At 39.7% G+C, this 26,837-nt stretch overlaps 9 protein-coding genes and 2 long non-coding RNA genes across 18 annotated transcripts; 6 read left to right on the top strand and 5 right to left on the bottom strand.

Moving 5' to 3' along the window:
* Nucleotides 1–3,854: 3,854 nt before the first annotated feature.
* Nucleotides 3,855–5,523, bottom strand: LOC129771227 (nucleosome-remodeling factor subunit NURF301-like). 3 transcript variants are annotated; one of them, XM_055774654.1, is made up of 4 exons: nucleotides 5,356–5,523; nucleotides 4,599–4,942; nucleotides 4,232–4,531; nucleotides 3,855–4,173 (listed from the first exon to the last, which is right to left on the bottom strand). In XM_055774654.1, the coding sequence occupies exons 2-4, from the start codon at nucleotides 4,669–4,671 to the stop codon at nucleotides 4,100–4,102; spliced, it is 447 nt and encodes a 148-aa protein (XP_055630629.1). In that variant the 5' UTR covers nucleotides 4,672–4,942; nucleotides 5,356–5,523; the 3' UTR covers nucleotides 3,855–4,099. The 3 variants fall into 3 exon arrangements, with proteins under 3 accessions (XP_055630629.1, XP_055630628.1, XP_055630627.1); XM_055774653.1 differs by lacking the exon at nucleotides 5,356–5,523 and adding an exon at nucleotides 5,011–5,332; XM_055774652.1 differs by lacking the exon at nucleotides 5,356–5,523 and having other exon boundaries at nucleotides 4,599–5,332.
* On the top strand, nucleotides 4,750–6,388 carry LOC129771225 (uncharacterized). The gene is made up of 3 exons (XM_055774650.1): nucleotides 4,750–5,299; nucleotides 5,358–6,205; nucleotides 6,268–6,388. Exons 1-2 carry the CDS (start codon nucleotides 5,177–5,179, stop codon nucleotides 5,682–5,684), a joined length of 450 nt encoding a protein of 149 aa, XP_055630625.1. The 5' UTR covers nucleotides 4,750–5,176; the 3' UTR covers nucleotides 5,685–6,205; nucleotides 6,268–6,388.
* Nucleotides 6,389–8,421: 2,033 nt separating this feature from the next.
* LOC129769512 (nucleosome-remodeling factor subunit NURF301-like) lies at nucleotides 8,422–10,232 on the bottom strand. Of its 3 annotated transcripts, none has more exons than XM_055771835.1 (4): nucleotides 10,087–10,232; nucleotides 9,330–9,673; nucleotides 8,963–9,262; nucleotides 8,422–8,904 (listed from the first exon to the last, which is right to left on the bottom strand). In XM_055771835.1, exons 2-4 carry the CDS (start codon nucleotides 9,349–9,351, stop codon nucleotides 8,693–8,695), a joined length of 534 nt encoding a protein of 177 aa, XP_055627810.1. In that variant the 5' UTR covers nucleotides 9,352–9,673; nucleotides 10,087–10,232; the 3' UTR covers nucleotides 8,422–8,692. The 3 variants fall into 3 exon arrangements, with proteins under 3 accessions (XP_055627810.1, XP_055627809.1, XP_055627808.1); XM_055771834.1 differs by lacking the exon at nucleotides 10,087–10,232 and adding an exon at nucleotides 9,742–10,020; XM_055771833.1 differs by lacking the exon at nucleotides 10,087–10,232 and having other exon boundaries at nucleotides 9,330–10,020.
* On the top strand, nucleotides 9,438–11,119 carry LOC129769513 (uncharacterized). 2 transcript variants are annotated; one of them, XM_055771836.1, is made up of 4 exons: nucleotides 9,438–10,030; nucleotides 10,089–10,337; nucleotides 10,848–10,936; nucleotides 10,999–11,119. In XM_055771836.1, exons 1-3 carry the CDS (start codon nucleotides 9,908–9,910, stop codon nucleotides 10,887–10,889), a joined length of 414 nt encoding a protein of 137 aa, XP_055627811.1. In that variant the 5' UTR covers nucleotides 9,438–9,907; the 3' UTR covers nucleotides 10,890–10,936; nucleotides 10,999–11,119. The 2 variants fall into 2 exon arrangements, 1 of the variants encoding a protein (XP_055627811.1); XR_008741894.1 differs by having other exon boundaries at nucleotides 9,453–10,030; nucleotides 10,089–10,936.
* A 1,959-nt stretch (nucleotides 11,120–13,078) lies between these two features.
* On the bottom strand, nucleotides 13,079–14,741 carry LOC129769724 (nucleosome-remodeling factor subunit NURF301-like). Of its 2 annotated transcripts, XM_055772158.1 has the most exons (4): nucleotides 14,484–14,741; nucleotides 14,072–14,415; nucleotides 13,705–14,004; nucleotides 13,079–13,646 (listed from the first exon to the last, which is right to left on the bottom strand). In XM_055772158.1, exons 2-4 carry the CDS (start codon nucleotides 14,142–14,144, stop codon nucleotides 13,573–13,575), a joined length of 447 nt encoding a protein of 148 aa, XP_055628133.1. In that variant the 5' UTR covers nucleotides 14,145–14,415; nucleotides 14,484–14,741; the 3' UTR covers nucleotides 13,079–13,572. The 2 variants fall into 2 exon arrangements, with proteins under 2 accessions (XP_055628133.1, XP_055628132.1); XM_055772157.1 differs by having other exon boundaries at nucleotides 14,072–14,741.
* Nucleotides 14,247–15,305, top strand: LOC129769723 (uncharacterized). The gene is made up of 2 exons (XM_055772156.1): nucleotides 14,247–14,772; nucleotides 14,831–15,305. The coding sequence occupies exons 1-2, from the start codon at nucleotides 14,650–14,652 to the stop codon at nucleotides 15,155–15,157; spliced, it is 450 nt and encodes a 149-aa protein (XP_055628131.1). The 5' UTR covers nucleotides 14,247–14,649; the 3' UTR covers nucleotides 15,158–15,305.
* A 2-nt stretch (nucleotides 15,306–15,307) lies between these two features.
* On the top strand, nucleotides 15,308–15,861 carry LOC129769726 (uncharacterized). Its single transcript, XR_008741951.1, has 2 exons — nucleotides 15,308–15,678; nucleotides 15,741–15,861. It is a non-coding gene; the product is annotated as an uncharacterized LOC129769726 (long non-coding RNA).
* A 1,876-nt stretch (nucleotides 15,862–17,737) lies between these two features.
* Nucleotides 17,738–19,097, bottom strand: LOC129770238 (uncharacterized). 2 transcript variants are annotated; one of them, XR_008742065.1, is made up of 2 exons: nucleotides 18,586–18,800; nucleotides 17,738–18,517 (listed from the first exon to the last, which is right to left on the bottom strand). XR_008742065.1 is itself a non-coding variant. In XM_055772940.1 (2 exons), the coding sequence occupies exons 1-2, from the start codon at nucleotides 19,004–19,006 to the stop codon at nucleotides 18,250–18,252; spliced, it is 345 nt and encodes a 114-aa protein (XP_055628915.1). In that variant the 5' UTR covers nucleotides 19,007–19,097; the 3' UTR covers nucleotides 17,738–18,249. The 2 variants fall into 2 exon arrangements, 1 of the variants encoding a protein (XP_055628915.1); XM_055772940.1 differs by lacking the exon at nucleotides 18,586–18,800 and adding an exon at nucleotides 18,930–19,097.
* Nucleotides 18,446–19,974, top strand: LOC129770239 (uncharacterized). The gene is made up of 3 exons (XR_008742066.1): nucleotides 18,446–18,873; nucleotides 18,932–19,779; nucleotides 19,842–19,974. It is a non-coding gene; the product is annotated as an uncharacterized LOC129770239 (long non-coding RNA).
* A 1,832-nt stretch (nucleotides 19,975–21,806) lies between these two features.
* On the bottom strand, nucleotides 21,807–23,117 carry LOC129770237 (nucleosome-remodeling factor subunit NURF301-like). Its single transcript, XM_055772939.1, has 3 exons — nucleotides 22,815–23,117; nucleotides 22,448–22,747; nucleotides 21,807–22,389 (listed from the first exon to the last, which is right to left on the bottom strand). The coding sequence occupies exons 1-3, from the start codon at nucleotides 22,885–22,887 to the stop codon at nucleotides 22,316–22,318; spliced, it is 447 nt and encodes a 148-aa protein (XP_055628914.1). The 5' UTR covers nucleotides 22,888–23,117; the 3' UTR covers nucleotides 21,807–22,315.
* Nucleotides 23,118–24,070: 953 nt separating this feature from the next.
* Nucleotides 24,071–24,949, top strand: LOC129770235 (uncharacterized). The gene is made up of 2 exons (XM_055772936.1): nucleotides 24,071–24,408; nucleotides 24,467–24,949. Exons 1-2 carry the CDS (start codon nucleotides 24,286–24,288, stop codon nucleotides 24,791–24,793), a joined length of 450 nt encoding a protein of 149 aa, XP_055628911.1. The 5' UTR covers nucleotides 24,071–24,285; the 3' UTR covers nucleotides 24,794–24,949.
* Nucleotides 24,950–26,837: the final 1,888 nt, after the last annotated feature.

Raw genomic sequence — 26,837 nt, 5'->3', positions numbered from 1 at the left:
GACTCTAGTTCCCTCCTAACGGATAAAAAAAAGTCACTCAAACGTGTTCCAAATACGGAAGATACTTCTTCTGGGGACGAGTCAGCTAACCCTACAAAGCCTCCCTCCAAAAAACTAGCAAATCTCCCATCTGCCCTTAACGATCCCACTCTACCTTCAACCTCGTCTTCTCCCTCTGTTCTTCCCGCTCCTTCTCAACCTTCGCCTTCCCACTCTCAATCCCCGTCCTCGCCTTCCCCCCCTGTTATTCCCACTCCCCGTGTAAAGGTCTATCCAGAAGATGCGCCCGGAACTGGTCCCTGGGTTGTTTTCTTCAGGCCTAAGCCAAATGGAAAGGCGTTGAGAGTCATGCAGATCGCGAAAGATCTGGCAAGGTATACCTCCGTTTCGGAAATTTCGAAGGTTAGACCAAACAAATTGCGAGTTGTCGTGAATGATCGAAAAGACGCAAACAAGATTGTTGTCGATCAGCATTGTCACCGCAATGCTTCCAGTACTAAAGACAATTTTGCAGCAATTGATGCAAACATGGCCCCTCCTTGCAATGATTATCTCTCTTGATGACTAATTTAAATAGAGAGGTCGGAGATATCACTGTTTTACAGTGGAATTGTCGTAGTCTTATGCCTAAATTGGATACATTCAAATTTCTAATTCATAAACTCAATTGTGATGTTTTTGCTCTATCCGAAACCTGGCTCTCTTCTCAAAATGATCTCTCTTTCCACGATTTTAATATAATACGCTTGGACCGCGATGACAGATACGGAGATGTACTATTGGGGATCAATAAGTGTCACTCATTTTTTAGAATTGACCTTCCACCTATTGGAGGGATCGAAGCTGTTGCTTGTCATGCAAACATCAGAGGCAAAGACCTCTGTATAGTCAGCTTGTATTGGCCTCCGAGAGCTGCGGTTAGCCGCAAGCAACTTGTTGACATGTGCTCACTCCTTCCTGAGCCACGATTAATCTTGGGAGACTTCAACTCTCACGGAACTGCCTGGGGGGAACAGTACGACGACAATCGTTCATCGTTGATATATGACCTTTGTAACAGCTTCAATATGACCGTTTTGAACACTGGGGAAACAACACGTGTACCTAAACCTCCTGCTAACCCAAGTGCTCTTGACCTCTCGCTTTGCTCGAATTCACTATCGTTAGATTGCAAGTGGAATGTAATCCAGGATCCCAACGGTAGTGACCACTTGCCAATCAAAATTTCTATCACCAATGGGTTGAATTCTTCTGAATCAATAAACATGGCATACGACCTCACAAAACACATTGACTGGAAAAAATATGCGGACGCGATTGCTCTAGCCATCAATTCCAGAGATGGTTTGCCTCCATTGGAGGAGTATAACTTCATTTCTCGTTTGATATATGACAGCGCGGTTCGCGCTCAAACGAAACCCATCCCAGGTTCCACTATTCGTCGAAGGCCTCCCAATCCATGGTAGGATGGCATATGTTCCAAGCTTTATGGAGATAAATCGAATGCATTTAAAGCTTTTCGGAAACGTGGAACCCCTGAAAATTTTCAGACGTATTTGGACCTTGAAAATCAATTTAAAAACTTGATCAAAGGGAAAAAACGTGCTTATTGGCGAAATTTCGTGGGAGGTTTATCACGAGAAACGTCAATGAAAAAATTATGGAAAGTGGCTCGAAACATGAGAAATCGCTCTTCATCCAATGAAAGCGAAGAATATTCACATCGATGGATTTTTAATTTTGCACGAAAGGTTTGTCCCGATTCCGCTCCAGTGCAAAGAATTATTCGAGATATACCACAAGATAGGTGCGATCTTGATTCCGAGTTTTCGATGGTAGAATTCTCTCTTGCTCTCCTTTCATGTAACAATTCTGCTCCGGGATCGGATAGAATTAAGTTCAACTTGCTGAAAAATCTCCCTGATGTGGCGAAACATCGCTTGTTGAACTTATTCAATCGGTTTCTGGAGCATAATATTGTTCCAGATGATTGGAGACAAGTACGAGTTATAGCTATTCAAAAACCCGGAAAACCCGCGTCCGACTTCAATTCGTACCGCCCAATAGCAATGCTGTCTTGTATACGGAAATTGTTGGAGAAAATTATCTTGTTTCGCCTTGATCGATGGGTTGAAACGAATGGCCTACTCTCAGATACACAATATGGGTTCCGCAGGGGCAAGGGGACGAATGATTGTCTTGCGTTGCTTTCTTCAGAAATTCAAATGGCTTACGCCGAAAAAAAAACAAATGGCTTCAGTATTCTTGGACATAAAGGGGGCCTTTGATTCTGTTTCAATAGAGGTTTTGTCAGACAAATTACAATCTCGGGGTCTGCCGCCTCTATTGAATAATATGTTATATAACTTGCTTTGTGAGAAACATTTGAACTTTTCTCACGGAGATTCGGCAGTAAGTCGGGTCTCTTACATGGGACTCCCCCAGGACTCATGTTTAAGCCCCCTTTTGTACAACTTCTACGTAAGCGACATTGACAATTGCCTTACACAAAATTGCAGCCTAAGACAACTTGCAGATGATGGAGTGGTGTCTGTCGTAGGATCAAACGAATCCGACCTTACAAGATACTTTGAACAATTTTTCAACCTGGGCCATTGGGCTAGGGATCGAATTCTCCACGGAGAAAACAGAGATGGTGGTTTTTTCTAGGAAGCATAAACCAGCAAAACCAAAGCTTCAACTTTTGGGTAAACCGATCACTCATGCTATGTCATTCAAGTATCTTGGGGTCTGGTTCGACTCTAAATGTACTTGGGGGGCCCATATTAGGTATCTGAGTAAAAAATGTCAACAAAGAATAAACTTTCTCCTTACAATTACCGGCACCTGGTGGGGAGCCCATCCCGAAGATCTTATAATGTTGTATCGAACAACTATTCTCTCAGTGATGGAGTATGGCAGTTTCTGTTTTCAAACAGCTGCCAAAACACACCTCATTAAACTCGAGCGAATTCAGTATCTTTGTCTCCGTATCGCGTTAGGATGTATGCCCTCAACGCATACCATTAGTCTCGAGGTTTTGGCAGGCCTACTCCCACTAAAAGATCGCTTCAATTTATTATCGCTTCGGTTCCTCATCCGGTGTAAGGTTATGAACCCATTGGTGATCGGAAATTTTGAGCAGCTGATCGAGCTAAATTTTCATTCTGGATTCATGAGCTCATATCATGAATTCGTCTCCATGCAGGTTGATCCTTCTTCGTATATTCCCAACCGTGTTTGTTTTCCTGACTACATCAATTCCTCTGTGCATTTTGATCTGTCCATGAAGCAGGATATCCATGGAACATCAGATTATCTTCGATCGAGGATCGTTCCAACGATCTTCGATGCAAAGTATGGGGATATCAATTGTGATAATATGTACTTTACTGATGGGTCCTCTATGAATGAGTCCACAGGATTATGAGTGTTCAACGAATTTTTTAGCACCTCACACAGTCTTCAAAATCCTTGCTCAGTGTATATTGCTGAATTGGCAGCGATACACTGGGCGCTGGACAGCGTCGCCTCACGACCTGTTGAACACTATTACATTGTAACGGATAGTCTTAGCTCTGTCGAAGCTATCCGTTCAGTGAGGCCGGAAAAGCACTCGCCGTACTTCCTTGAGAGAATACGAGAAATTTTGAGTGCTTTATCCAGACGCTGTTATGTCATTACCTTTGTCTGGGTCCCTTCACATTGCTCAATTCTGGGTAATGAGAGGGCTGACTCATTAGCAAAGGTAGGTGCAATTGAAGGCGAAATTGTAAAGGGTCAAAGGGTAATCAATCAATGAAGAGTTCAGTGATTGGACTCACTAACGTTCACTTAGTAAGAAAACGTGGATGTTTGAAAGTATTCAAATAAAAAAATCTATTTTGGGCGGGACGAAGTTCGTCGCGTCAGCTAGTAGTTGGAATAAAACTGGATGTGAAAAGAAGCTCGATATACAGGAAAAATATATCCCTACGAATAGCCGTCGCTGTCGCCGTTGATGCAACTGTCTGCTGTACCGACGTTTGTGACGGCGGTGACTGAACCGTAGATGTGGTAGTCACTGGGGGCCGACAAAAAAGCCGTTGCACCACTTGTACTACCACCACTGGTGGCCACTTTCGTGGTATATGTTAGCGGCAATTGCTTGCTTGCCCGCTGTTGAGTTTGATCCTGTAAATTAAAAAATAACTTAGATCTAGGAATCATAGCGCACCACTATCAAACATACCAGAGGCTGCACTTAGAACATGTAGCTTTCTGTCAGGCGTTTGAATCAGTTGTTGCCCAGGGTTCAGACCACAAACGCTAACCTTCCCATCTTTCCCATCACGAATGATTTGCACTTTTTGTGGACCATCTGGTTTGGCGGGCGCGGGAGATTGCTGCCTTTGGTTCGGCTGGGAAGTTGTTGCAGAAGCAGACCGTGAAGATTGAGTTATGTTCTGTTGAATAATCTTCGTTGTACCGTCCGGTTCTTTCACAATAATACAACGCTGAACAATGGACTGTTTCAGTGGGTTTGCACCATCTATTCGGAGTAAAATTATAACAATTAACCAGTCGACTCAAAGGCCATTTTTTCCGGTTCCGATTACCTTGTTGCTGTTTGAGTTCCATCGCACGCTTTTGATTGTGTGCTGCCCTCTCTAGCCGAAGTTGTTGTACCATTTGTTAGTTTATTTCCTCCCTCGAGGCCTTACTAGAGATGATGGCCGATTTGTTCGCCAAACTGGAACCTGAGGCACTATTACCATTGCTGGTCGGTGTTGATGAGTTCGACAAATCGCCAGATGACGATGTGATGTTACGGGTTGGTGGAAGCTTTCCTGTGCTAGTTCGAGTTATTGGTAGGACCTGGGCTGCAGTCAGTTTCTCCTGTTTTTCACCATAAAGTTTGATCTCCCATAGCTCCAACTTGTCAAAGTTCAATTTTATATTTCTAAAACAGAAACACATCACTTGTTTTCAATTTTCATCGAAATCACAACAAATCATGTAACGCAATACATGCACTGTATGTCAAAATGAAAATGTTACAAAAGTAGGCCGGCTTCTATTTTCCCACTCTGATTTCGATCCAAGTAGTCTACTTGGTAGGTGCACACAACATTACTCGTCACTGCTGTTTGAAATTGCAATAGAGAAGCAAGAAGAAATTTCACTCAGCACCAAGATGAACCGAACGAACGTTACATCCCGGATTCCGACTGGCTTGAGGGTTCCGAGAGGCTATCGGGCCACCCAAGCAAATGGAGGTAGAGCGGAATCGGGAGGGAAAGTTCGTTTTCCACCCAAGGTGAGTAAAATCGTGTTAGAGTGCGTAGCAGCGCTAATGAAATCTTATTTTCTTACAGACAATTCCAACCAAGAACGAGATATATCCTGAAGAGGGCATGATCGAGGACGAAGATTTTCCGCCGCTGTTCCATGATGACATCGAGGATACTGGAGATGACGTGTACGACTGGGAGCCGATAGACATTTCCGAGGTCGACGAGATATATTTTCGGAAGATGAAGGCTGAATCGGAGCTTCAAAAAATGATGGCGGAAAACACCAGATTGCGGCAGGAGAATCAACGGCTTAAAACAGCAGCGAAAGGGGTAAGACTTTTTAAGTATTGTTGTTTTAAAATGCTACTAGTTGTTGCAGGAGAAGTGGCGCAGTCGCTCTTTATTTAAATCTTTTATTATACACGTAATTAGGAAGCGTTCAGTGTTTTTGTTTGTTATCTTCAAATTTTGTTATTTCAAGTTGTTCCGTTGTATTTATTGCATTTGTTCTGTTGTTGTCTTCATTTGTTTTGTTGAGTTTAGTTGCGTTGTACTATTCCGTGTTGTAGAATTTATTGTTATGCTGTGAGTTTTGTTTGATATATTTTTGATGTTTTAGTTTTTCTGTAATATTTGGATGTTTCTCAGTAGTATTTAGATTTATTTTATTTATACCGTTATTGTTTTCCGTATTCTGTTGGATTTTCTTATGTTACTTTGAGTTTCAGAGTTGTTATTTTTTTACACTACTGATTTTTCTATTATTTGATTGTTCTATTGTTTTCCGCTGTAGATATTATTAATATTTTTTTCTTTCTTACATTGCATCAAATACATGAGAGCTATCGAGGGGAATCTTCTGGCCTTGGCCTGACTTGCTAGCCTACAACACTGAGAAATGGCTATGAGTAGGTGACACAAGGAGTGACGTGAGTTCATTTTCCAAATTAAAAAAATACAAATTTGTGTTAATATGTTTTATTTCCCATAGGTGATAGATCAAACCGAGGAAATTCATAGAGATGGGGCCAAGTCACGATTTAGCTTTAATATTTTTTTTAACAATTTTTGTTGTAAAATAAAATAAAATTAATTAATTTACAATAAACTAATTTAATGTATATTCTAAAACCGAGTTGTTACTATTTTTTCACTGATGCAATCGAACTCCCTTCAAAAAAATTTCAAACTTAGACTCAAGTGTTAGGAAAATTTTAAAATTGACGATGACTCCATGTTTCCGGGAGGCTTTAAGTGCATACGATTTTTCAACATAAAGCTAGACTCTCTTTTCATTCCGCCATGGTTTAGGTTTAGGAGCCCTTCGACGAATAATGGATTCTGGGATGGGTTTCGTTTGAGCGCGAAGTGCGCATTCATGGACCAAACGAGAAAATAGTTTAGGTTCCTCCATAGAAGAATTGATTAACCATCTCCGGAATTGATGGCTAGATCAGTGATGTCCACATAAATATATTGTTGGTTTTATTTCTAATCAATGTGTCGCAACTACTGCGACAAACCCCCACTAAATTTCTCAGTGTATAAACACGGACTTACATCCCTGCAGCAAAACAGTGAAATGCTGGCAGTTTGGATACATGCAAGAAGAATGATAAATAGAATTGAAGCAAGGATGGAAATTATGCGACCATGATTCGATCCATGATTAATCGCAAACTGCACAGATCGCGATCTGTACAAGTTGCGATCAACTATTACTCCTCTCCCTTCCCAACAGAATGATGTTCTCTTGATTACTCTGAGTCTATTAATAGATCGCATCAACGGATCTAGATAGAAGAAACGAAAGACTCTTTCCACTCGGTTTGTGTGCAAATCGCAGCAGTAATTTGCTCCACGGAGGCAAGTGTTTCTACAGTATACGATTCGCAGTATCTCGCCTCTCCGCTCAGTTTAGCTCGCCACAACCCGAATGTTACCGAATGTAAAATTAACTCTCCGAGTGCGTCTTTGCAGGCGAGACGGGAGACCGGTGTAAAGCAAAACTGCACTCGTCATCAGCCACTCATAGAGATGAACCAGCCTTTGGCTGAAAATCTCTTTAATAAAGAAAGAAAAAAAAAAAAAAAAATCAGCCACTCGTTTCGGACACTGAAAACCAGAGCGATGTGATGCTCAGATCATAAATGTTCGTCAGTAGTAAACAGTCCGAACAATACAAATACAAATACAAATTTGGATACAAATCTTGATGGATAAGTGATCACTACCTTTGGGATCTCAAAACACATTCCACTTGCTATCTAATGATACTAAATTCAAGCAGAGGGAGTGGCCAAGAGCACGTCTTTTAGCAGGAAGTTTAGTGACAAGTGTTGGTGTTATGTTTTATGGAAGGATAGTTCTAAAAACGAATGGCGCTTACTGATCCCCAATCTATATAAATAAAAATGTAAGGCAAAATCTGTTGATAAGCGGAAAACCCGAAGAAGGGATGGTCCGATTTTAGCCTCCTGTATTTTGTTGTATTCGTCTCTTCCCGTAGATCAATATAGTGTAGAGAAAAATCGGAAAATCCTAAAGGAAGGTCGGAAAATTCGGAAAAATGAATTCCCACATGTTCGAAAATTACATCATCATAAGCGTTGTTAGTCCATTCAATATTTGCGATATCGAAATTGATCTTTGTTCGTAAGTGGGAATGCATTTTCAGGCGAAATAACGCATTCTCATATCATATATCTATAAATAAAAATGGAAGGCCAAATGTGTTGGTAAGCGCAAAACCCGAGGAAGGAATGGTTCAATTTCAGTCATCTATATTTCGTTGTATTCGTCTCTTCCCGTAGATCAATATAGCGGAGAGAAAAATCGGAAAATTCGGAAAATTGAATTCCCATATGTTATACAATTAACTAAGCGTTGCTAGTCCATTTGATGTTGGTGCTAACGAAATTGTTTTTTGTTCGAAAGATGAAAAGGATTTTCAGATGGAATAACGCATTCCTGTATCTTCTATCTATATAAACAAAAATGGAAGGCCAAATGTGTTGGTGTGCCCTAAACCCGAGGAAGGAATGGAGAATTTGAGCAGTCTTTATTCTGTAATATTCTCTGTATCAAACATGTATTTCATGCAACGGAGAAACATGTTATTTCCAAATGCTTGAAGAATCTTGAGCGAGAATTGTGTCTGAAAATAACTTTATATATATTTTTGTAGAAGTACTAAACAATTTATAGTAAAAGGAAATTGTAAAGGGTCAAAGGGTAATCAATCAATGAAGAGTTCAGTGATTGCACTCAACGTTCACTTAGTAAGAAAACGTGGATGTTTGAAAGTATTCAAATCAAAAAATCTATTTTGGGCGGGACGAAGTTCGTCGCGTCAGCTAGTAGTTGGAATAAAACTGGATGTGAAAAGAAGCTCGATATACAGGAAAAATATATCCCTACGAATAGCCGTCGCTGTCGCCGTTGATGCAACTGTCTGCTGTACCGACGTTTGTGACGGCGGTGACTGAACCGTAGATGTGGTAGTCACTGGGGGCCGACAAAAAAGCCGTTGCACCACTTGTACTACCACCACTGGTGGCCACTTTCGTGATGATATTTTGTCCCGCTTTAGCGGCAATTGCTTGCTTGCCCGCTGTTGAGTTTGATCCTGTAAATTAAAAAATAACTTAGATCTAGGAATCATAGCGCACCACTATCAAACATACCAGAGGCTGCACTTAGAACATGTAGCTTTCTGTCAGGCGTTTGAATCAGTTGTTGCCCAGGGTTCAGACCACGAACGCTAACCTTCCCATCCTTCCCATCACGAATGATTTGCACTTTTTGTGGACCATCTGGTTTGGCGGGCGCGGGAGATTGCTGCCTTTGGTTCGGCTGGGAAGTTGATGCAGAAGCAGACCGTGAAGATTGAGTTATGTTCTGTTGAATAATCTTCGTTGTACCGTCCGGTTCTTTCACAATAATACAACGCTGAACAATGGACTGTTTCGGTGGGTTTGCACCATCTATTCGGAGTAAAATTATAACGATTAACCAGTCGACTCAAAGGCCATTTTTTCCGGTTCCGATTACCTTGTTGCTGTTTGAGTTCCATCGCACGCTTTTGATTGTGTGCTGCCCTCTCTAGCCGAAGTTATTGTACCATTTGTTAGTTTATTTCCTCCCTCGAGGCCTTACTAGAGATTATGGCCGATTTGTTCGCCAAACTGGAACCTGGGGCACTATTACCATTGCTGGTCGGTGTTGATGAGTTCGACAAATCGCCAGATGACGATGTGATGTTACGGGTTGGTGGAAGCTTTCCTGTGCTAGTTCGAGTTATTGGTAGGACCTGGGCTGCAGTCAGTTTCTCCTGTTTTTCACCATAAAGTTTGATCTCCCATAGCTCCAACTTGTCAAAGTTCAATTTTATATTTCTAAAACAGAAACACATCACTTGTTTTCAATTTTCATCGAAATCACAACAAATCATGTAACGCAATACATGCACTGTATGTCAAAATGAAAATGTTACAAAAGTAGGCCGGCTTCTATTTTCCCACTCTGATTTCGATCCAAGTAGTCTACTTGGTAGGTGCACACAACATTACTCGTCACTGCTGTTTGAAATTGCAATAGAGAAGCAAGAAGAAATTTCACTCAGCACCAAGATGAACCGAACGAACGTTACATCCCGGATTCCGACTGGCTTGAGGGTTCCGAGAGGCTATCGGGCCACCCAAGCAAATGGAGGTAGAGCGGAATCGGGAGGGAAAGTTCGTTTTCCACCCAAGGTGAGTAAAATCGTGTTAGAGTGCGTAGCAGCGCTAATGAAATCTTATTTTCTTACAGACAATTCCAACCAAGAACGAGATATATCCTGAAGAGGGCATGATCGAGGACGAAGATTTTCCGCCGCTGTTCCATGATGACATCGAGGATACTGGAGATGACGTGTACGACTGGGAGCCGATAGACATTTCCGAGGTCGACGAGATATATTTTCGGAAGATGAAGGCTGAATCGGAGCTTCAAAAAATGATGGCGGAAAACACCAGATTGCGGCAGGAGAATCAACGGCTTAAAACAGCAGCGAAAGGGGTAAGACTTTTTAAGTATTGTTGTTTTAAAATGCTACTAGTTGTTGCAGGAGAAGTGGCGCAGTCGCTCTTTATTTAAATCTTTTATTATACACGTAATTAGGAAGCGTTCAGTGTTTTTGTTTGTTATCTTCAAATTTTGTTATTTCAAGTTGTTCCGTTGTATTTATTGCATTTGTTCTGTTGTTGTCTTCATTTGTTTTGTTGAGTTTAGTTGCGTTGTACTATTCCGTGTTGTAGAATTTATTGTTATGCTGTGAGTTTTGTTTGATATATTTTTGATGTTTTAGTTTTTCTGTAATATTTGGATGTTTCTCAGTAGTATTTAGATTTATTTTATTTATACCGTTATTGTTTTCCGTATTCTGTTGGATTTTCTTATGTTACTTTGAGTTTCAGAGTTGTTATTTTTTTACACTACTGATTTTTCTATTATTTGATTGTTCTATTGTTTTCCGCTGTAGATATTATTAATATTTTTTTCTTTCTTACATTGCATCAAATACATGAGAGCTATCGAGGGGAATCTTCTGGCCTTGGCCTGACTTGCTAGCCTACAACACTGAGAAATGGCTATGAGTAGGTGACACAAGGAGTGACGTGAGTTCATTTTCCAAATTAAAAAAATACAAATTTGTGTTAATATGTTTTATTTCTCATAGGTGATAGATCAAACCGAGGGAATTCATAGAGATGGGGCCAAGTCACGATTTAGCTTTAATATTTTTTTTAACAATTTTTGTTGTAAAATAAAATAAAATAAATTAATTTACAATAAACTAATTTAATGTATATTCTAAAACCGAGTTGTTACTATTTTTTCACTGATGCAATCGAACTCCCTTTAAAAAAATTTCAAACTTAGACTCAAGTGTTAGGAAAATTTTAAAATTGACGATGACTCCATGTTTCCGGGAGGCTTTAAGTGCATACGATTTTTCAACATAAAGCTAGACTCTCTTTTCATTCCGCCATGGTTTAGGTTTAGGAGCCCTTCGACGAATAATGGATTCTGGGATGGGTTTCGTTTGAGCGCGAAGTGCGCATTCATGGACCAAACGAGAAAATAGTTTAGGTTCCTCCATAGAAGAATTGATTAACCATCTCCGGAATTGATGGCTAGATCAGTGATGTCCACATAAATATATTGTTGGTTTTATTTCTAATCAATGTGTCGCAACTACTGCGACAAACCCCCACTAAATTTCTCAGTGTATAAACACGGACTTACATCCCTGCAGCAAAACAGTGAAATGCTGGCAGTTTGGATACACGCAAGAAGAATGATAAATAGACAGAGTTATAACAAATGAAGAATAGAAGATATAGATTTGTGTATAGAGGAAATATAAGTGGAAAACTATTAGTTAAAAGAATTGAAGCAAGGATGGAAATTATGCGACCATGATTCGATCCATGATTAATCGCAAACTGCACAGATCGCGATCTGTACAAGTTGCGATCAACTATTACTCCTCTCCCTTCCCAACAGAATGATGTTCTCTTGATTACTCTGAGTCTATTAATAGATCGCATCAACGGATCTAGATAGAAGAAACGAAAGACTCTTTCCACTCGGTTTGTGTGCAAATCGCAGCAGTAATTTGCTCCACGGAGACAAGTGTTTCTACAGTATACGATTCGCAGTATCTCGCCTCTCCGCTCAGTTTAGCTCGCCACAACCCGAATGTTATCGAATGTAAAATTAACTCTCCGAGTGCGTCTTTGCAGGCGAGACGGGAGACCGGTGTAAAGCAAAACTGCCACTCATCATCATCAGCCACTCGTTTCGCACACTGAAAACCAGAGCGATGTGATGCTCAGATCATAAATGTTCGTCAGTAGTAAACAGTCCGAACAATACAAATACAAATACAAATTTGGATACAAATCTTGATGGATAAGTGATCACTACCTTTGGGATCTCAAAACACATTCCACTTGCTATCTAATGATACTAAATTCAAGCAGAGGGAGTGGCCAAGAGCACGTCTTTTAGCAGGAACTTTAGTGACAAGTGTTGGTGTTATGTTTTATGGAAGGATAGTTCTAAAAACGAATGGCGCTTACTGATCCCCAATCTATATAAATAAAAATGTAAGGCAAAATCTGTGGATAAGCGGAAAACCCGAAGAAGGGATGGTCCGATTTTAGCCTCCTGTATTTTGTTGTATTCGTCTCTTCCCGTAGATCAATATAGTGTAGAGAAAAATCGGAAAATTTTCGGAAAATCCTAAAGGAAGGTCGGAAAATTCGGAAAAATGAATTCCCACATGTTCGAAAATTACATCATCATAAGCGTTGTTAGTCCATTCAATATTTGCGATATCGAAATTGATCTTTGTTCGTAAGTGGGAATGCATTTTCAGGCGAAATAACGCATTCTCATATCATATATCTATAAATAAAAATGGAAGGCCAAATGTGTTGGTAAGCGCAAAACCCGAGGAAGGAATGGTTCAATTTCAGTCATCTATATTTCGTTGTATTCGTCTCTTCCCGTAGATCAATATAGCGGAGAGAAAAATCGGAAAATTCGGAAAATTGAATTCCAATATGTTATACAATTAACTAAGCGTTGCTAGTCCATTTGATGTTGGTGCTAACGAAATTGTTTTTTGTTCGAAAGATGAAAAGGATTTTCAGATGGAATAACGCATTCCTGTATCTTCTATTCATATGAACAAAAATGGAAGGCCAAATGTGTTGGTGTGCCCTAAACCCGAGGAAGGAATGGTCCGATTTGAGCAGTCTTTATTCTGTAATATTCTCTGTATCAAACATGTATTTCATGCAACGGAGAAACATGTTATTTCCAAATGCTTGAAGAATCTTGAGCGAGAATTGTGTCTGAAAATAACTTTATATATATTTTTGTAGAAGTACTAAACAATTTATAGTAAAAGGAAATTGTAAAGGGTCAAAGGGTAATCAATCAATGAAGAGTTCAGTGATTGCACTCAACGTTCACTTAGTAAGAAAACGTGGATGTTTGAAAGTATTCAAATCAAAAAATCTATTTTGGGCGGGACGAAGTTCGTCGCGTCAGCTAGTAGTTGGAATAAAACTGGATGTGAAAAGAAGCTCGATATACAGGAAAAATATATCCCTACGAATAGCCGTCGCTGTCGCCGTTGATGCAACTGTCTGCTGTACCGACGTTTGTGACGGCGGTGACTGAACCGTAGATGTGGTAGTCACGGGGGGCCGACAAAAAAGCCGTTGCACCACTTGTACTACCACCACTGGTGGCCACTTTCGTGATATATGTTAGCGGCAATTGCTTGCTTGCCCGCTGTTGAGTTTGATCCTGTAAATTAAAAAATAACTTAGATCTAGGAATCATAACGCACCACTATCAAACATACCAGAGGCTGCACTTAGAACATGTAGCTTTCTGTCAGGCGTTTGAATCAGTTGTTGCCCAGGGTTCAGACCACGAACGCTAACCTTCCCATCCTTCCCATCACGAATGATTTGCACTTTTTGTGGACCATCTGGTTTGGCGGGCGCGGGAGATTGCTGCCTTTGGTTCGGCTGGGAAGTTGATGCAGAAGCAGACCGTGAAGATTGAGTTATGTTCTGTTGAATAATCTTCGTTGTACCGTCCGGTTCTTTCACAATAATACAACGCTGAACAATGGACTGTTTCGGTGGGTTTGCACCATCTATTCGGAGTAAAATTATAACGATTAACCAGTCGACTCAAAGGCCATTTTTTCCGGTTCCGATTACCTTGTTGCTGTTTGAGTTCCATCGCACGCTTTTGATTGTGTGCTGCCCTCTCTAGCCGAAGTTGTTGTACCATTTGTTAGTTTATTTCCTCCCTCGAGGCCTTACTAGAGCTTATGGCCGATTTGTTCGCCAAACTGGAACCTGGGGCACTATTACCATTGCTGGTCGGTGTTGATGAGTTCGACAAATTGCCAGATGACGATGTGATGTTACGGGTTGGTGGAAGCTTTCCTGTGCTAGTTCGAGTTATTGGTAGGACCTGGGCTGCAGTCAGTTTCTCCTGTTTTTCACCATAAAGTTTGATCTCCCATAGCTCCAACTTGTCAAAGTTCAATTTTATATTTCTAAAACAGAAACACATCACTTGTTTTCAATTTTCATCGAAATCACAACAAATCATGTAACGCAATACATGCACTGTATGTCAAAATGAAAATGTTACAAAAGTAGGCCGGCTTCTATTTTCCCACTCTGATTTCGATCCAAGTAGTCTACTTGGTAGGTGCACACAACATTACTCGTCACTGCTGTTTGAAATTGCAATAGAGAAGCAAGAAGAAATTTCACTCAGCACCAAGATGAACCGAACGAACGTTACATCCCGGATTCCGACTGGCTTGAGGGTTCCGAGAGGCTATCGGGCCACCCAAGCAAATGGAGGTAGAGCGGAATCGGGAGGGAAAGTTCGTTTTCCACCCAAGGTGAGTAAAATCGTGTTAGAGTGCGTAGCAGCGCTAATGAAATCTTATTTTCTTACAGACAATTCCAACCAAGAACGAGATATATCCTGAAGAGGGCATGATCGAGGACGAAGATTTTCCGCCGCTGTTCCATGATGACATCGAGGATACTGGAGATGACGTGTACGACTGGGAGCCGATAGACATTTCCGAGGTCGACGAGATATATTTTCGGAAGATGAAGGCTGAATCGGAGCTTCAAAAAATGATGGCGGAAAACACCAGATTGCGGCAGGAGAATCAACGGCTTAAAACAGCAGCGAAAGGGGTAAGACTTTTTAAGTATTGTTGTTTTAAAATGCTACTAGTTGTTGCAGGAGAAGTGGCGCAGTCGCTCTTTATTTAAATCTTTTATTATACACGTAATTAGGAAGCGTTCAGTGTTTTTGTTTGTTATCTTCAAATTTTGTTATTTCAAGTTGTTCCGTTGTATTTATTGCATTTGTTCTGTTGTTGTCTTCATTTGTTTTGTTGAGTTTAGTTGCGTTGTACTATTCCGTGTTGTAGAATTTATTGTTGTGCTGTGAGTTTTGTTTGATATATTTTTGATGTTTTAGTTTTTCTGTAATATTTGGATGTTTCTCAGTAGTATTTAGATTTATTTTATTTATACCGTTATTGTTTTCCGTATTCTGTTGGATTTTCTTATGTTACTTTGAGTTTCAGAGTTGTTATTTTTTTACACTACTGATTTTTCTATTATTTGATTGTTCTATTGTTTTCCGCTGTAGATATTATTAATATTTTTTTCTTTCTTACATTGCATCAAATACATGAGAGCTATCGAGGGGAATCTTCTGGCCTTGGCCTGACTTGCTAGCCTACAACACTGAGAAATGGCTATGAGTAGGTGACACAAGGAGTGACGTGAGTTCATTTTCCAAATTAAAAAAATAAAAATTTGTGTTAATATGTTTTATTTCCCATAGGTGATAGATCAAACCGAGGAAATTCATAGAGATGGGGCCAAGTCACGATTTAGCTTTAATATTTTTTTTAACAATTTTTGTTGTAAAATAAAATAAAATTAATTAATTTACAATAAACTAATTTAATGTATATTCTAAAACCGAGTTGTTACTATTTTTTCACTGATGCAATCGAACTCCCTTTAAAAAAATTTCAAACTTAGACTCAAGTGTTAGGAAAATTTTAAAATTGACGATGACTCCATGTTTCCGGGAGGCTTTAAGTGCATACGATTTTTCAACATAAAGCTAGACTCTCTTTTCATTCCGCCATGGTTTAGGTTTAGGAGCCCTTCGACGAATAATGGATTCTGGGATGGGTTTCGTTTGAGCGCGAAGTGCGCATTCATGGACCAAACGAGAAAATAGTTTAGGTTCCTCCATAGAAGAATTGATTAACCATCTCCGGAATTGATGGCTAGATCAGTGATGTCCACATAAATATATTGTTGGTTTTATTTCTAATCAATGTGTCGCAACTACTGCGACAAACCCCCACTAAATTTCTCAGTGTATAAACACGGACTTACATCCCTGCAGCAAAACAGTGAAATGCTGGCAGTTTGGATACATGCAAGAAGAATGATAAATAGAATTGAAGCAAGGATGGAAATTATGCGACCATGATTCGATCCATGATTAATCGCAAACTGCACAGATCGCGATCTGTACAAGTTGCGATCAACTATTACTCCTCTCCCTTCCCAACAGAATGATGTTCTCTTGATTACTCTGAGTCTATTAATAGATCGCATCAACGGATCTAGATAGAAGAAACGAAAGACTCTTTCCACTCGGTTTGTGTGCAAATCGCAGCAGTAATTTGCTCCACGGAGGCAAGTGTTTCTACAGTATACGATTCGCAGTATCTCGCCTCTCCGCTCAGTTTAGCTCGCCACAACCCGAATGTTACCGAATGTAAAATTAACTCTCCGAGTGCGTCTTTGCAGGCGAGACGGGAGACCGGTGTAAAGCAAAACTGCACTCGTCATCAGCCACTCGTTTCGGACACTGAAAACCAGAGCGATGTGATGCTCAGATCATAAATGTTCGTCAGTAGTAAACAGTCCGAACAATACAAATACAAATACAAATTTGGATACAAATCTTGATGGATAAGTGATCACTACCTTTGGGATCTCAAAACACATTCCACTTGCTATCTAATGATACTAAATTCAAGCAGAGGGAGTGGCCAAGAGCACGTCTTTTAGCAGGAAGTTTAGTGACAAGTGTTGGTGTTATGTTTTATGGAAGGATAGTTCTAAAAACGAATGGCGCTTACTGATCCCCAATCTATATAAATAAAAATGTAAGGCAAAATCTGTTGATAAGCGGAAAACCCGAAGAAGGGATGGTCCGATTTTAGCCTCCTGTATTTTGTTATATTCGTCTCTTCCCGTAGATCAATATAGTGTAGAGAAAAATCGGAAAATTTTCGGAAAATCCTAAAGGAAGGTCGGAAAATTCGGAAAAATGAATTCCCACATGTTCGAAAATTACATCATCATAAGCGTTGTTAGTCCATTCAATATTTGCGATATCGAAATTGATCTTTGTTCGTAAGTGGGAATGCATTTTCAGGCGAAATAACGCATTTTCATATCATATATCTATAAATAAAAATGGAAGGCCAAATGTGTTGGTAAGCGCAAAACCCGAGGAAGGAATGGTTCAATTTCAGTCATCTATATTTCGTTGTATTCGTCTCTTCCCGTAGATCAATATAGCGGAGAGAAAAATCGGAAAATTCGGAAAATTGAATTCCCATATGTTATACAATTAACTAAGCGTTGCTAGTCCATTTGATGTTGGTGCTAACGAAATTGTTTTTTGTTCGAAAGATGAAAAGGATTTTCAGATGGAATAACGCATTCCTGTATCTTCTATCTATATAAACAAAAATGGAAGGCCAAATGTGTTGGTGTGCCCTAAACCCGAGGAAGGAATGGTCCGATTTGAGCAGTCTTTATTCTGTAATATTCTCTGTATCAAACATGTATTTCATGCTTGAAGAATCTTGAGCGAGAATTGTGTCTGAAAATAACTTTATATATATTTTTGTAGAAGTACTAAACAATTTATAGTAAAAGGAAATTGTAAAGGGTCAAAGGGTAATCAATCAATGAAGAGTTCAGTGATTGCACTCAACGTTCACTTAGTAAGAAAACGTGGATGTTTGAAAGTATTCAAATCAAAAAATCTATTTTGGGCGGGACGAAGTTCGTCGCGTCAGCTAGTAGTTGGAATAAAACTGGATGTGAAAAGAAGCTCGATATACAGGAAAAATATATCCCTACGAATAGCCGTCGCTGTCGCCGTTGATGCAACTGTCTGCTGTACCGACGTTTGTGACGGCGGTGACTGAACCGTAGATGTGGTAGTCACTGGGGGCCGACAAAAAAGCCGTTGCACCACTTGTACTACCACCACTGGTAGCCCTCTCTAGCCGAAGTTGTTGTACCATTTGTTAGTTTATTTCCTCCCTCGAGGCCTTACTAGAGATTATGGCCGATTTGTTCGCCAAACTGGAACCTGGGGCACTATTACCATTGCTGGTCGGTGTTGATGAGTTCGACAAATCGCCAGATGACGATGTGATGTTACGGGTTGGTGGAAGCTTTCCTGTGCTAGTTCGAGTTATTGGTAGGACCTGGGCTGCAGTCAGTTTCTCCTGTTTTTCACCATAAAGTTTGATCTCCCATAGCTCCAACTTGTCAAAGTTCAATTTTATATTTCTAAAACAGAAACACATCACTTGTTTTCAATTTTCATCGAAATCACAACAAATCATGTAACGCAATACATGCACTGTATGTCAAAATGAAAATGTTACAAAAGTAGGCCGGCTTCTATTTTCCCACTCTGATTTCGATCCAAGTAGTCTACTTGGTAGGTGCACACAACATTACTCGTCACTGCTGTTTGAAATTGCAATAGAGAAGCAAGAAGAAATTTCACTCAGCACCAAGATGAACCGAACGAACGTTACATCCCGGATTCCGACTGGCTTGAGGTTCCGAGAGGCTATCGGGCCACCCAAGCAAATGGAGGTAGAGCGGAATCGGGAGGGAAAGTTCGTTTTCCACCCAAGGTGAGTAAAATCGTGTTAGAGTGCGTAGCAGCGCTAATGAAATCTTATTTTCTTACAGACAATTCCAACCAAGAACGAGATATATCCTGAAGAGGGCATGATCGAGGACGAAGATTTTCCGCCGCTGTTCCATGATGACATCGAGGATACTGGAGATGACGTGTACGACTGGGAGCCGATAGACATTTCCGAGGTCGACGAGATATATTTTCGGAAGATGAAGGCTGAATCGGAGCTTCAAAAAATGATGGCGGAAAACACCAGATTGCGGCAGGAGAATCAACGGCTTAAAACAGCAGCGAAAGGGGTAAGACTTTTTAAGTATTGTTGTTTTAAAATGCTACTAGTTGTTGCAGGAGAAGTGGCGCAGTCGCTCTTTATTTAAATCTTTTATTATACACGTAATTAGGAAGCGTTCAGTGTTTTTGTTTGTTATCTTCAAATTTTGTTATTTCAAGTTGTTCCGTTGTATTTATTGCATTTGTTCTGTTGTTGTCTTCATTTGTTTTGTTGAGTTTAGTTGCGTTGTACTATTCCGTGTTGTAGAATTTATTGTTATGCTGTGAGTTTTGTTTGATATATTTTTGATGTTTTAGTTTTTCTGTAATATTTGGATGTTTCTCAGTAGTATTTAGATTTATTTTATTTATACCATTATTGTTTTCCGTATTTTGTTGGATTTTCTTATGTTACTTTGAGTTTCAGAGTTGTTATTTTTTTACACTATTGATTTTTCTATTATTTGATTGTTCTATTGTTTTCTGCTGTAGATATTATTAATATTTTTTTCTTTCTTACATTGCATCAAATACATGAGAGCTATCGAGGGGAATCTTCTGGCCTTGGCCTGACTTGCTAGCCTACAACACTGAGAAATGGCTATGAGTAGGTGACACAAGGAGTGACGTGAGTTCATTTTCCAAATTAAAAAAATACAAATTTGTGTTAATATGTTTTATTTCCCATAGGTGATAGATCAAACCGAGGAAATTCATAGAGATGGAGCCAAGTCACGATTTAGCTTTAATATTTTTTTTAACAATTTTTGTTGTAAAATAAAATAAAATTAATTAATTTACAATAAACTAATTTAATGTATATTCTAAAACCGAGTTGTTACTATTTTTTCACTGATGCAATCGAACTCCCTTTAAAAAAATTTCAAACTTAGACTCAAGTGTTAGGAAAATTTTAAAATTGACGATGACTCCATGTTTCCGGGAGGCTTTAAGTGCATACGATTTTTCAACATAAAGCTAGACTCTCTTTTCATTCCGCCATGGTTTAGGTTTAGGAGCCCTTCGACGAATAATGGATTCTGGGATGGGTTTCGTTTGAGCGCGAAGTGCGCATTCATGGACCAAACGAGAAAATAGTTTAGGTTCCTCCATAGAAGAATTGATTAACCATCTCCGGAATTGATGGCTAGATCAGTGATGTCCACATAAATATATTGTTGGTTTTATTTCTAATCAATGTGTCGCAACTACTGCGACAAACCCCCACTAAACTTCTCAGTGTATAAACACGGACTTACATCCCTGCAGCAAAACAGTGAAATGCTGGCAGTTTGGATACATGCAAGAAGAATGATAAATAGAATTGAAGCAAGGATGGAAATTATGCGACCATGATTCGATCCATGATTAATCGCAAACTGCACAAGTACAAGTTGCGATCAACTATTACTCCTCTCCCTTCCCAACAGAATGATGTTCTCTTGATTACTCTGAGTCTATTAATAGATCGCATCAACGGATCTAGATAGAAGAAACGAAAGACTCTTTCCACTCGGTTTGTGTGCAAATCGCAGCAGTAATTTGCTCCACGGAGGCAAGTGTTTCTACAGTATACGATTCGCAGTATCTCGCCTCTCCGCTCAGTTTAGCTCGCCACAACCCGAATGTTACCGAATGTAAAATTAACTCTCCGAGTGCGTCTTTGCAGGCGAGACGGGAGACCGGTGTAAAGCAAAACTGCACTCGTCATCAGCCACTCGTTTCGGACACTGAAAACCAGAGCGATGTGATGCTCAGATCATAAATGTTCGTCAGTAGTAAACAGTCCGAACAATACAAATACAAATACAAATTTGGATACAAATCTTGATGGATAAGTGATCACTACCTTTGGGATCTCAAAACACATTCCACTTGCTATCTAATGATACTAAATTCAAGCAGAGGGAGTGGCCAAGAGCACGTCTTTTAGCAGGAAGTTTAGTGACAAGTGTTGGTGTTATGTTTTATGGAAGGATAGTTCTAAAAACGAATGGCGCTTACTGATCCCCAATCTATATAAATAAAAATGTAAGGCAAAATCTGTTGATAAGCGGAAAACCCGCAGAAGGGATGGTCCGATTTTAGCCTCCTGTATTTTGTTGTATTCGTCTCTTCCCGTAGATCAATATAGTGTAGAGAAAAATCGGAAAATTTTCGGAAAATCCTAAAGGAAGGTCGGAAAATTCGGAAAAATGAATTCCCACATGTTCGAAAATTACATCATCATAAGCGTTGTTAGTCCATTCAATATTTGCGATATCGAAATTGATCTTTGTTCGTAAGTGGGAATGCATTTTCAGTCGAAATAACGCATTCTCATATCATATATCTATAAATAAAAATGGAAGGCCAAATGTGTTGGTAAGCGCAAAACCCGAGGAAGGAATGGTTCAATTTCAGTCATCTATATTTCGTTGTATTCGTCTCTTCCCGTAGATCAATATAGCGGAGAGAAAAATCGGAAAATTGAATTCCCATATGTTATACAATTAACTAAGCGTTGCTAGTCCATTTGATGTTGGTGCTAACGAAATTGTTTTTTGTTCGAAAGATGAAAAGGATTTTCAGATGGAATAACGCATTCCTGTATCTTCTATCTATATAAACAAAAATGGAAGGCCAAATGTGTTGGTGTGCCCTAAACCCGAGGAAGGAATGGTCTGATTTGAGCAGTCTTTATTCTGTAATATTCTCTGTATCAAACATGTATTTCATGCAACGGAGAAACATGTTATTTCCAAATGCTTGAAGAATCTTGAGCGAGAATTGTGTCTGAAAATAACTTTATATATATTTTTGTAGAAGTACTAGACAATTTATAGTAAAAGGAAATTGTAAAGGGTCAAAGGGTAATCAATCAATGAAGAGTTCAGTGATTGGACTCACTAACGTTCACTTAGTAAGAAAACGTGGATGTTTGAAAGTATTCAAATAAAAAAATCTATTTTGGGCGAGACGAAGTTCGTCGCGTCAGCTAGTAGTTGGAATAAAACTGGATGTGAAAAGAAGCTCGATATACAGGAAAAATATATCCCTACGAATAGCCGTCGCTGTCGCCGTTGATGCAACTGTCTGCTGTACCGACGTTTGTGACGGCGGTGACTGAACCGTAGATGTGGTAGTCACGGGGGGCCGACAAAAAAGCCGTTGCACCACTTGTACTACCACCACTGGTGGCCACTTTCGTGATATATGTTAGCGGCAATTGCTTGCTTGCCCGCTGTTGAGTTTGATCCTGTAAATTAAAAAATAACTTAGATCTAGGAATCATAACGCACCACTATCAAACATACCAGAGGCTGCACTTAGAACATGTAGCTTTCTGTCAGGCGTTTGAATCAGTTGTTGCCCAGGGTTCAGACCACGAACGCTAACCTTCCCATCCTTCCCATCACGAATGATTTGCACTTTTTGTGGACCATCTGGTTTGGCGGGCGCGGGAGATTGCTGCCTTTGGTTCGGCTGGGAAGTTGATGCAGAAGCAGACCGTGAAGATTGAGTTATGTTCTGTTGAATAATCTTCGTTGTACCGTCCGGTTCTTTCACAATAATACAACGCTGAACAATGGACTGTTTCGGTGGGTTTGCACCATCTATTCGGAGTAAAATTATAACGATTAACCAGTCGACTCAAAGGCCATTTTTTCCGGTTCCGATTACCTTGTTGCTGTTTGAGTTCCATCGCACGCTTTTGATTGTGTGCTGCCCTCTCTAGCCGAAGTTGTTGTACCATTTGTTAGTTTATTTCCTCCCTCGAGGCCTTACTAGAGATTATGGCCGATTTGTTCGCCAAACTGGAACCTGGGGCACTATTACCATTGCTGGTCGGTGTTGATGAGTTCGACAAATCGCCAGATGACGATGTGATGTTACGGGTTGGTGGAAGCTTTCCTGTGCTAGTTCGAGTTATTGGTAGGACCTGGGCTGCAGTCAGTTTCTCCTGTTTTGACGTAGGACTACGTCTTTCATTTCTATACCGGGGTGTAAAATCAAAGTTTCGAAAACGAAAGCGTTACGCCGGAGACCGAGATTTTGAGCGTTAATAGCTCCTAAACAACTGAACGAAATGGAATGATAAACACTTCATTCGAAAGATAAAATATCTACGCGTTCTATACTTGTTACTTTTTGATCCAAAAACTTGTTTCAATAGTCTTAAAATTGCTTTCAAAACAGGCTATTGAAATCACCAATCGGTATATAAGCGAGTGCCGCTCGCAAATCCACTCAGTTCTAATTGAACAGCGATTGGAGCATGTTGTCGCTGTTGTGGTGAAGCTCTTTGTTTATCATGAAAGCGCTGATGAACGGTGTCACCAAGAGCCTATTTGTGCACCCTAGGCCAGAAGGGAATCCATCAGGAGGAGAGTGATGCCACAAACGGTTCCCCGGGAAGACATCGCTACACACACATACACGCACGGAATTCTTTCCGTTTGGATGCCATTCAGCATCGAGAAAGTTCCGGAAAATAATCTGCCAGTTCCTCTGGGAATTTAAAAATACATTCATGTGAAAGAGTTTATTTGAATGTTTTCTATCCATGTAACACTGTGACCAAATACATTTGGTTTTGTGGTTTTTCAATCAATCGCAATTAACAGGATAGCTTCTGAAGATTATTCTTCCCCATCAGTAGGATATTTCCGTATCCAATATTGGATGCATAAAACCTTGTGCCTCCAACGTAACGCTCTCGTTTTCGAAGTCTCCCAAATATTCATTTATTCATTCATTCAGAATGGATTTAGATTCAACTTCAAACAAATGATCTCCAAATCAACGATAGTCCTACGTCACCCTTGCGGTTATACCATAGATATAACCCACTTCCTGTTTTTCACCATAAAGCTTGATCTCCCATAGCTCCAACTTGTCAAAGTTCAATTTTATATTTCTAAAACAGAAACACATCACTTGTTTTCAATTTTCATCGAAATCACAACAAATCATGTAACGCAATACATGCACTGTATGTCAAAATGAAAATGTTACAAAAGTAGGCCGGCTTCTATTTTCCCACTCTGATTTCGATCCAAGTAGTCTACTTGGTAGGTGCACACAACATTACTCGTCACTGCTGTTTGAAATTGCAATAGAGAAGCAAGAAGAAATTTCACTCAGCACCAAGATGAACCGAACGAACGTTACATCCCGGATTCCGACTGGCTTGAGGGTTCCGAGAGGCTATCGGGCCACCCAAGCAAATGGAGGTAGAGCGGAATCGGGAGGGAAAGTTCGTTTTCCACCCAAGGTGAGTAAAATCGTGTTAGAGTGCGTAGCAGCGCTAATGAAATCTTATTTTCTTACAGACAATTCCAACCAAGAACGAGATATATCCTGAAGAGGGCATGATCGAGGACGAAGATTTTCCGCCGCTGTTCCATGATGACATCGAGGATACTGGAGATGACGTGTACGACTGGGAGCCGATAGACATTTCCGAGGTCGACGAGATATATTTTCGGAAGATGAAGGCTGAATCGGAGCTTCAAAAAATGATGGCGGAAAACACCAGATTGCGGCAGGAGAATCAACGGCTTAAAACAGCAGCGAAAGGGGTAAGACTTTTTAAGTATTGTTGTTTTAAAATGCTACTAGTTGTTGCAGGAGAAGTGGCGCAGTCGCTCTTTATTTAAATCTTTTATTATACACGTAATTAGGAAGCGTTCAGTGTTTTTGTTTGTTATCTTCAAATTTTGTTATTTCAAGTTGTTCCGTTGTATTTATTGCATTTGTTCTGTTGTTGTCTTCATTTGTTTTGTTGAGTTTAGTTGCGTTGTACTATTCCGTGTTGTAGAATTTATTGTTGTGCTGTGAGTTTTGTTTGATATATTTTTGATGTTTTAGTTTTTCTGTAATATTTGGATGTTTCTCAGTAGTATTTAGATTTATTTTATTTATACCGTTATTGTTTTCCGTATTCTGTTGGATTTTATTATGTTACTTTGAGTTTCAGAGTTGTTATTTTTTTACACTATTGATTTTTCTATTATTTGATTGTTCTATTGTTTTCCGCTGTAGATATTATTAATATTTTTTTCTTTCTTACATTGCATCAAATACATGAGAGCTATCGAGGGGAATCTTCTGGCCTTGGCCTGACTTGCTAGCCTACAACACTGAGAAATGGCTATGAGTAGGTGACACAAGGAGTGACGTGAGTTCATTTTCCAAATTAAAAAAATACAAATTTGTGTTAATATGTTTTATTTCCCATAGGTGATAGATCAAATCGAGGAAATTCATAGAGATGGGGCCAAGTCACGATTTAGCTTTAATATTTTTTTTAACAATTTTTGTTGTAAAACAAAATAAAATTAATTAATTTACAATAAACTAATTTAATGTATATTCTAAAACCGAGTTGTTACTATTTTTTCACTGATGCAATCGAACTCCCTTTAAAAAAATTTCAAACTTAGACTCAAGTGTTAGGAAAATTTTAAAATTGACGATGACTCCATGTTTCCGGGAGGCTTTAAGTGCATACGATTTTTCAACATAAAGCTAGACTCTCTTTTCATTCCGCCATGGTTTAGGTTTAGGAGCCCTTCGACGAATAATGGATTCTGGGATGGGTTTCGTTTGAGCGCGAAGTGCGCATTCATGGACCAAACGAGAAAATAGTTTAGGTTCCTCCATAGAAGAATTGATTAACCATCTCCGGAATTGATGGCTAGATCAGTGATGTCCACATAAATATATTGTTGGTTTTATTTCTAATCAATGTGTCGCAACTACTGCTACAAACCCCCACTAAATTTCTCAGTGTATAAACACGGACTTACATCCCTGCAGCAAAACAGTGAAATGCTGGCAGTTTGGATACATGCAAGAAGAATGATAAATAGAATTGAAGCAAGGATGGAAATTATGCGACCATGATTCGATCCATGATTAATCGCAAACTGCACAGATCGCGATCTGTACAAGTTGCGATCAACTATTACTCCTCTCCCTTCCCAACAGAATGATGTTCTCTTGATTACTATGAGTCTATTAATAGATCGCATCAACGGATCTAGATAGAAGAAACGAAAGACTCTTTCCACTCGGTTTGTGTGCAAATCGCAGCAGTAATTTGCTCCACGGAGGCAAGTGTTTCTACAGTATACGATTCGCAGTATCTCGCCTCTCCGCTCAGTTTAGCTCGCCACAACCCGAATGTTACCGAATGTAAAATTAACTCTCCGAGTGCGTCTTTGCAGGCGAGACGGGAGACCGGTGTAAAGCAAAACTGCACTCGTCATCAGCCACTCGTTTCGGACACTGAAAACCAGAGCGATGTGATGCTCAGATCATAAATGTTCGTCAGTAGTAAACAGTCCGAACAATACAAATACAAATACAAATTTGGATACAAATCTTGATGGATAAGTGATCACTACCTTTGGGATCTCAAAACACATTCCACTTGCTATCTAATGATACTAAATTCAAGCAGAGGGAGTGGCCAAGAGCACGTCTTTTAGCAGGAAGTTTAGTGACAAGTGTTGGTGTTATGTTTTATGGAAGGATAGTTCTAAAAACGAATGGCGCTTACTGATCCCCAATCTATATAAATAAAAATGTAAGGCAAAATCTGTTGATAAGCGGAAAACCCGAAGAAGGGATGGTCCGATTTTAGCCTCCTGTATTTTGTTGTATTCGTCTCTTCCCGTAGATCAATATAGTGTAGAG

The sequence above is a fragment of the Toxorhynchites rutilus genome, chromosome 2, assembly GCF_029784135.1.
Source record: "Toxorhynchites rutilus septentrionalis strain SRP chromosome 2, ASM2978413v1, whole genome shotgun sequence".
In the NCBI taxonomy this organism is placed as follows: Eukaryota; Metazoa; Arthropoda; class Insecta; order Diptera; family Culicidae; genus Toxorhynchites; species Toxorhynchites rutilus.
The sequence above is the reverse complement of the archived record's forward strand: the minus strand, read 5'-3'. Positions and strand labels throughout refer to the sequence as shown.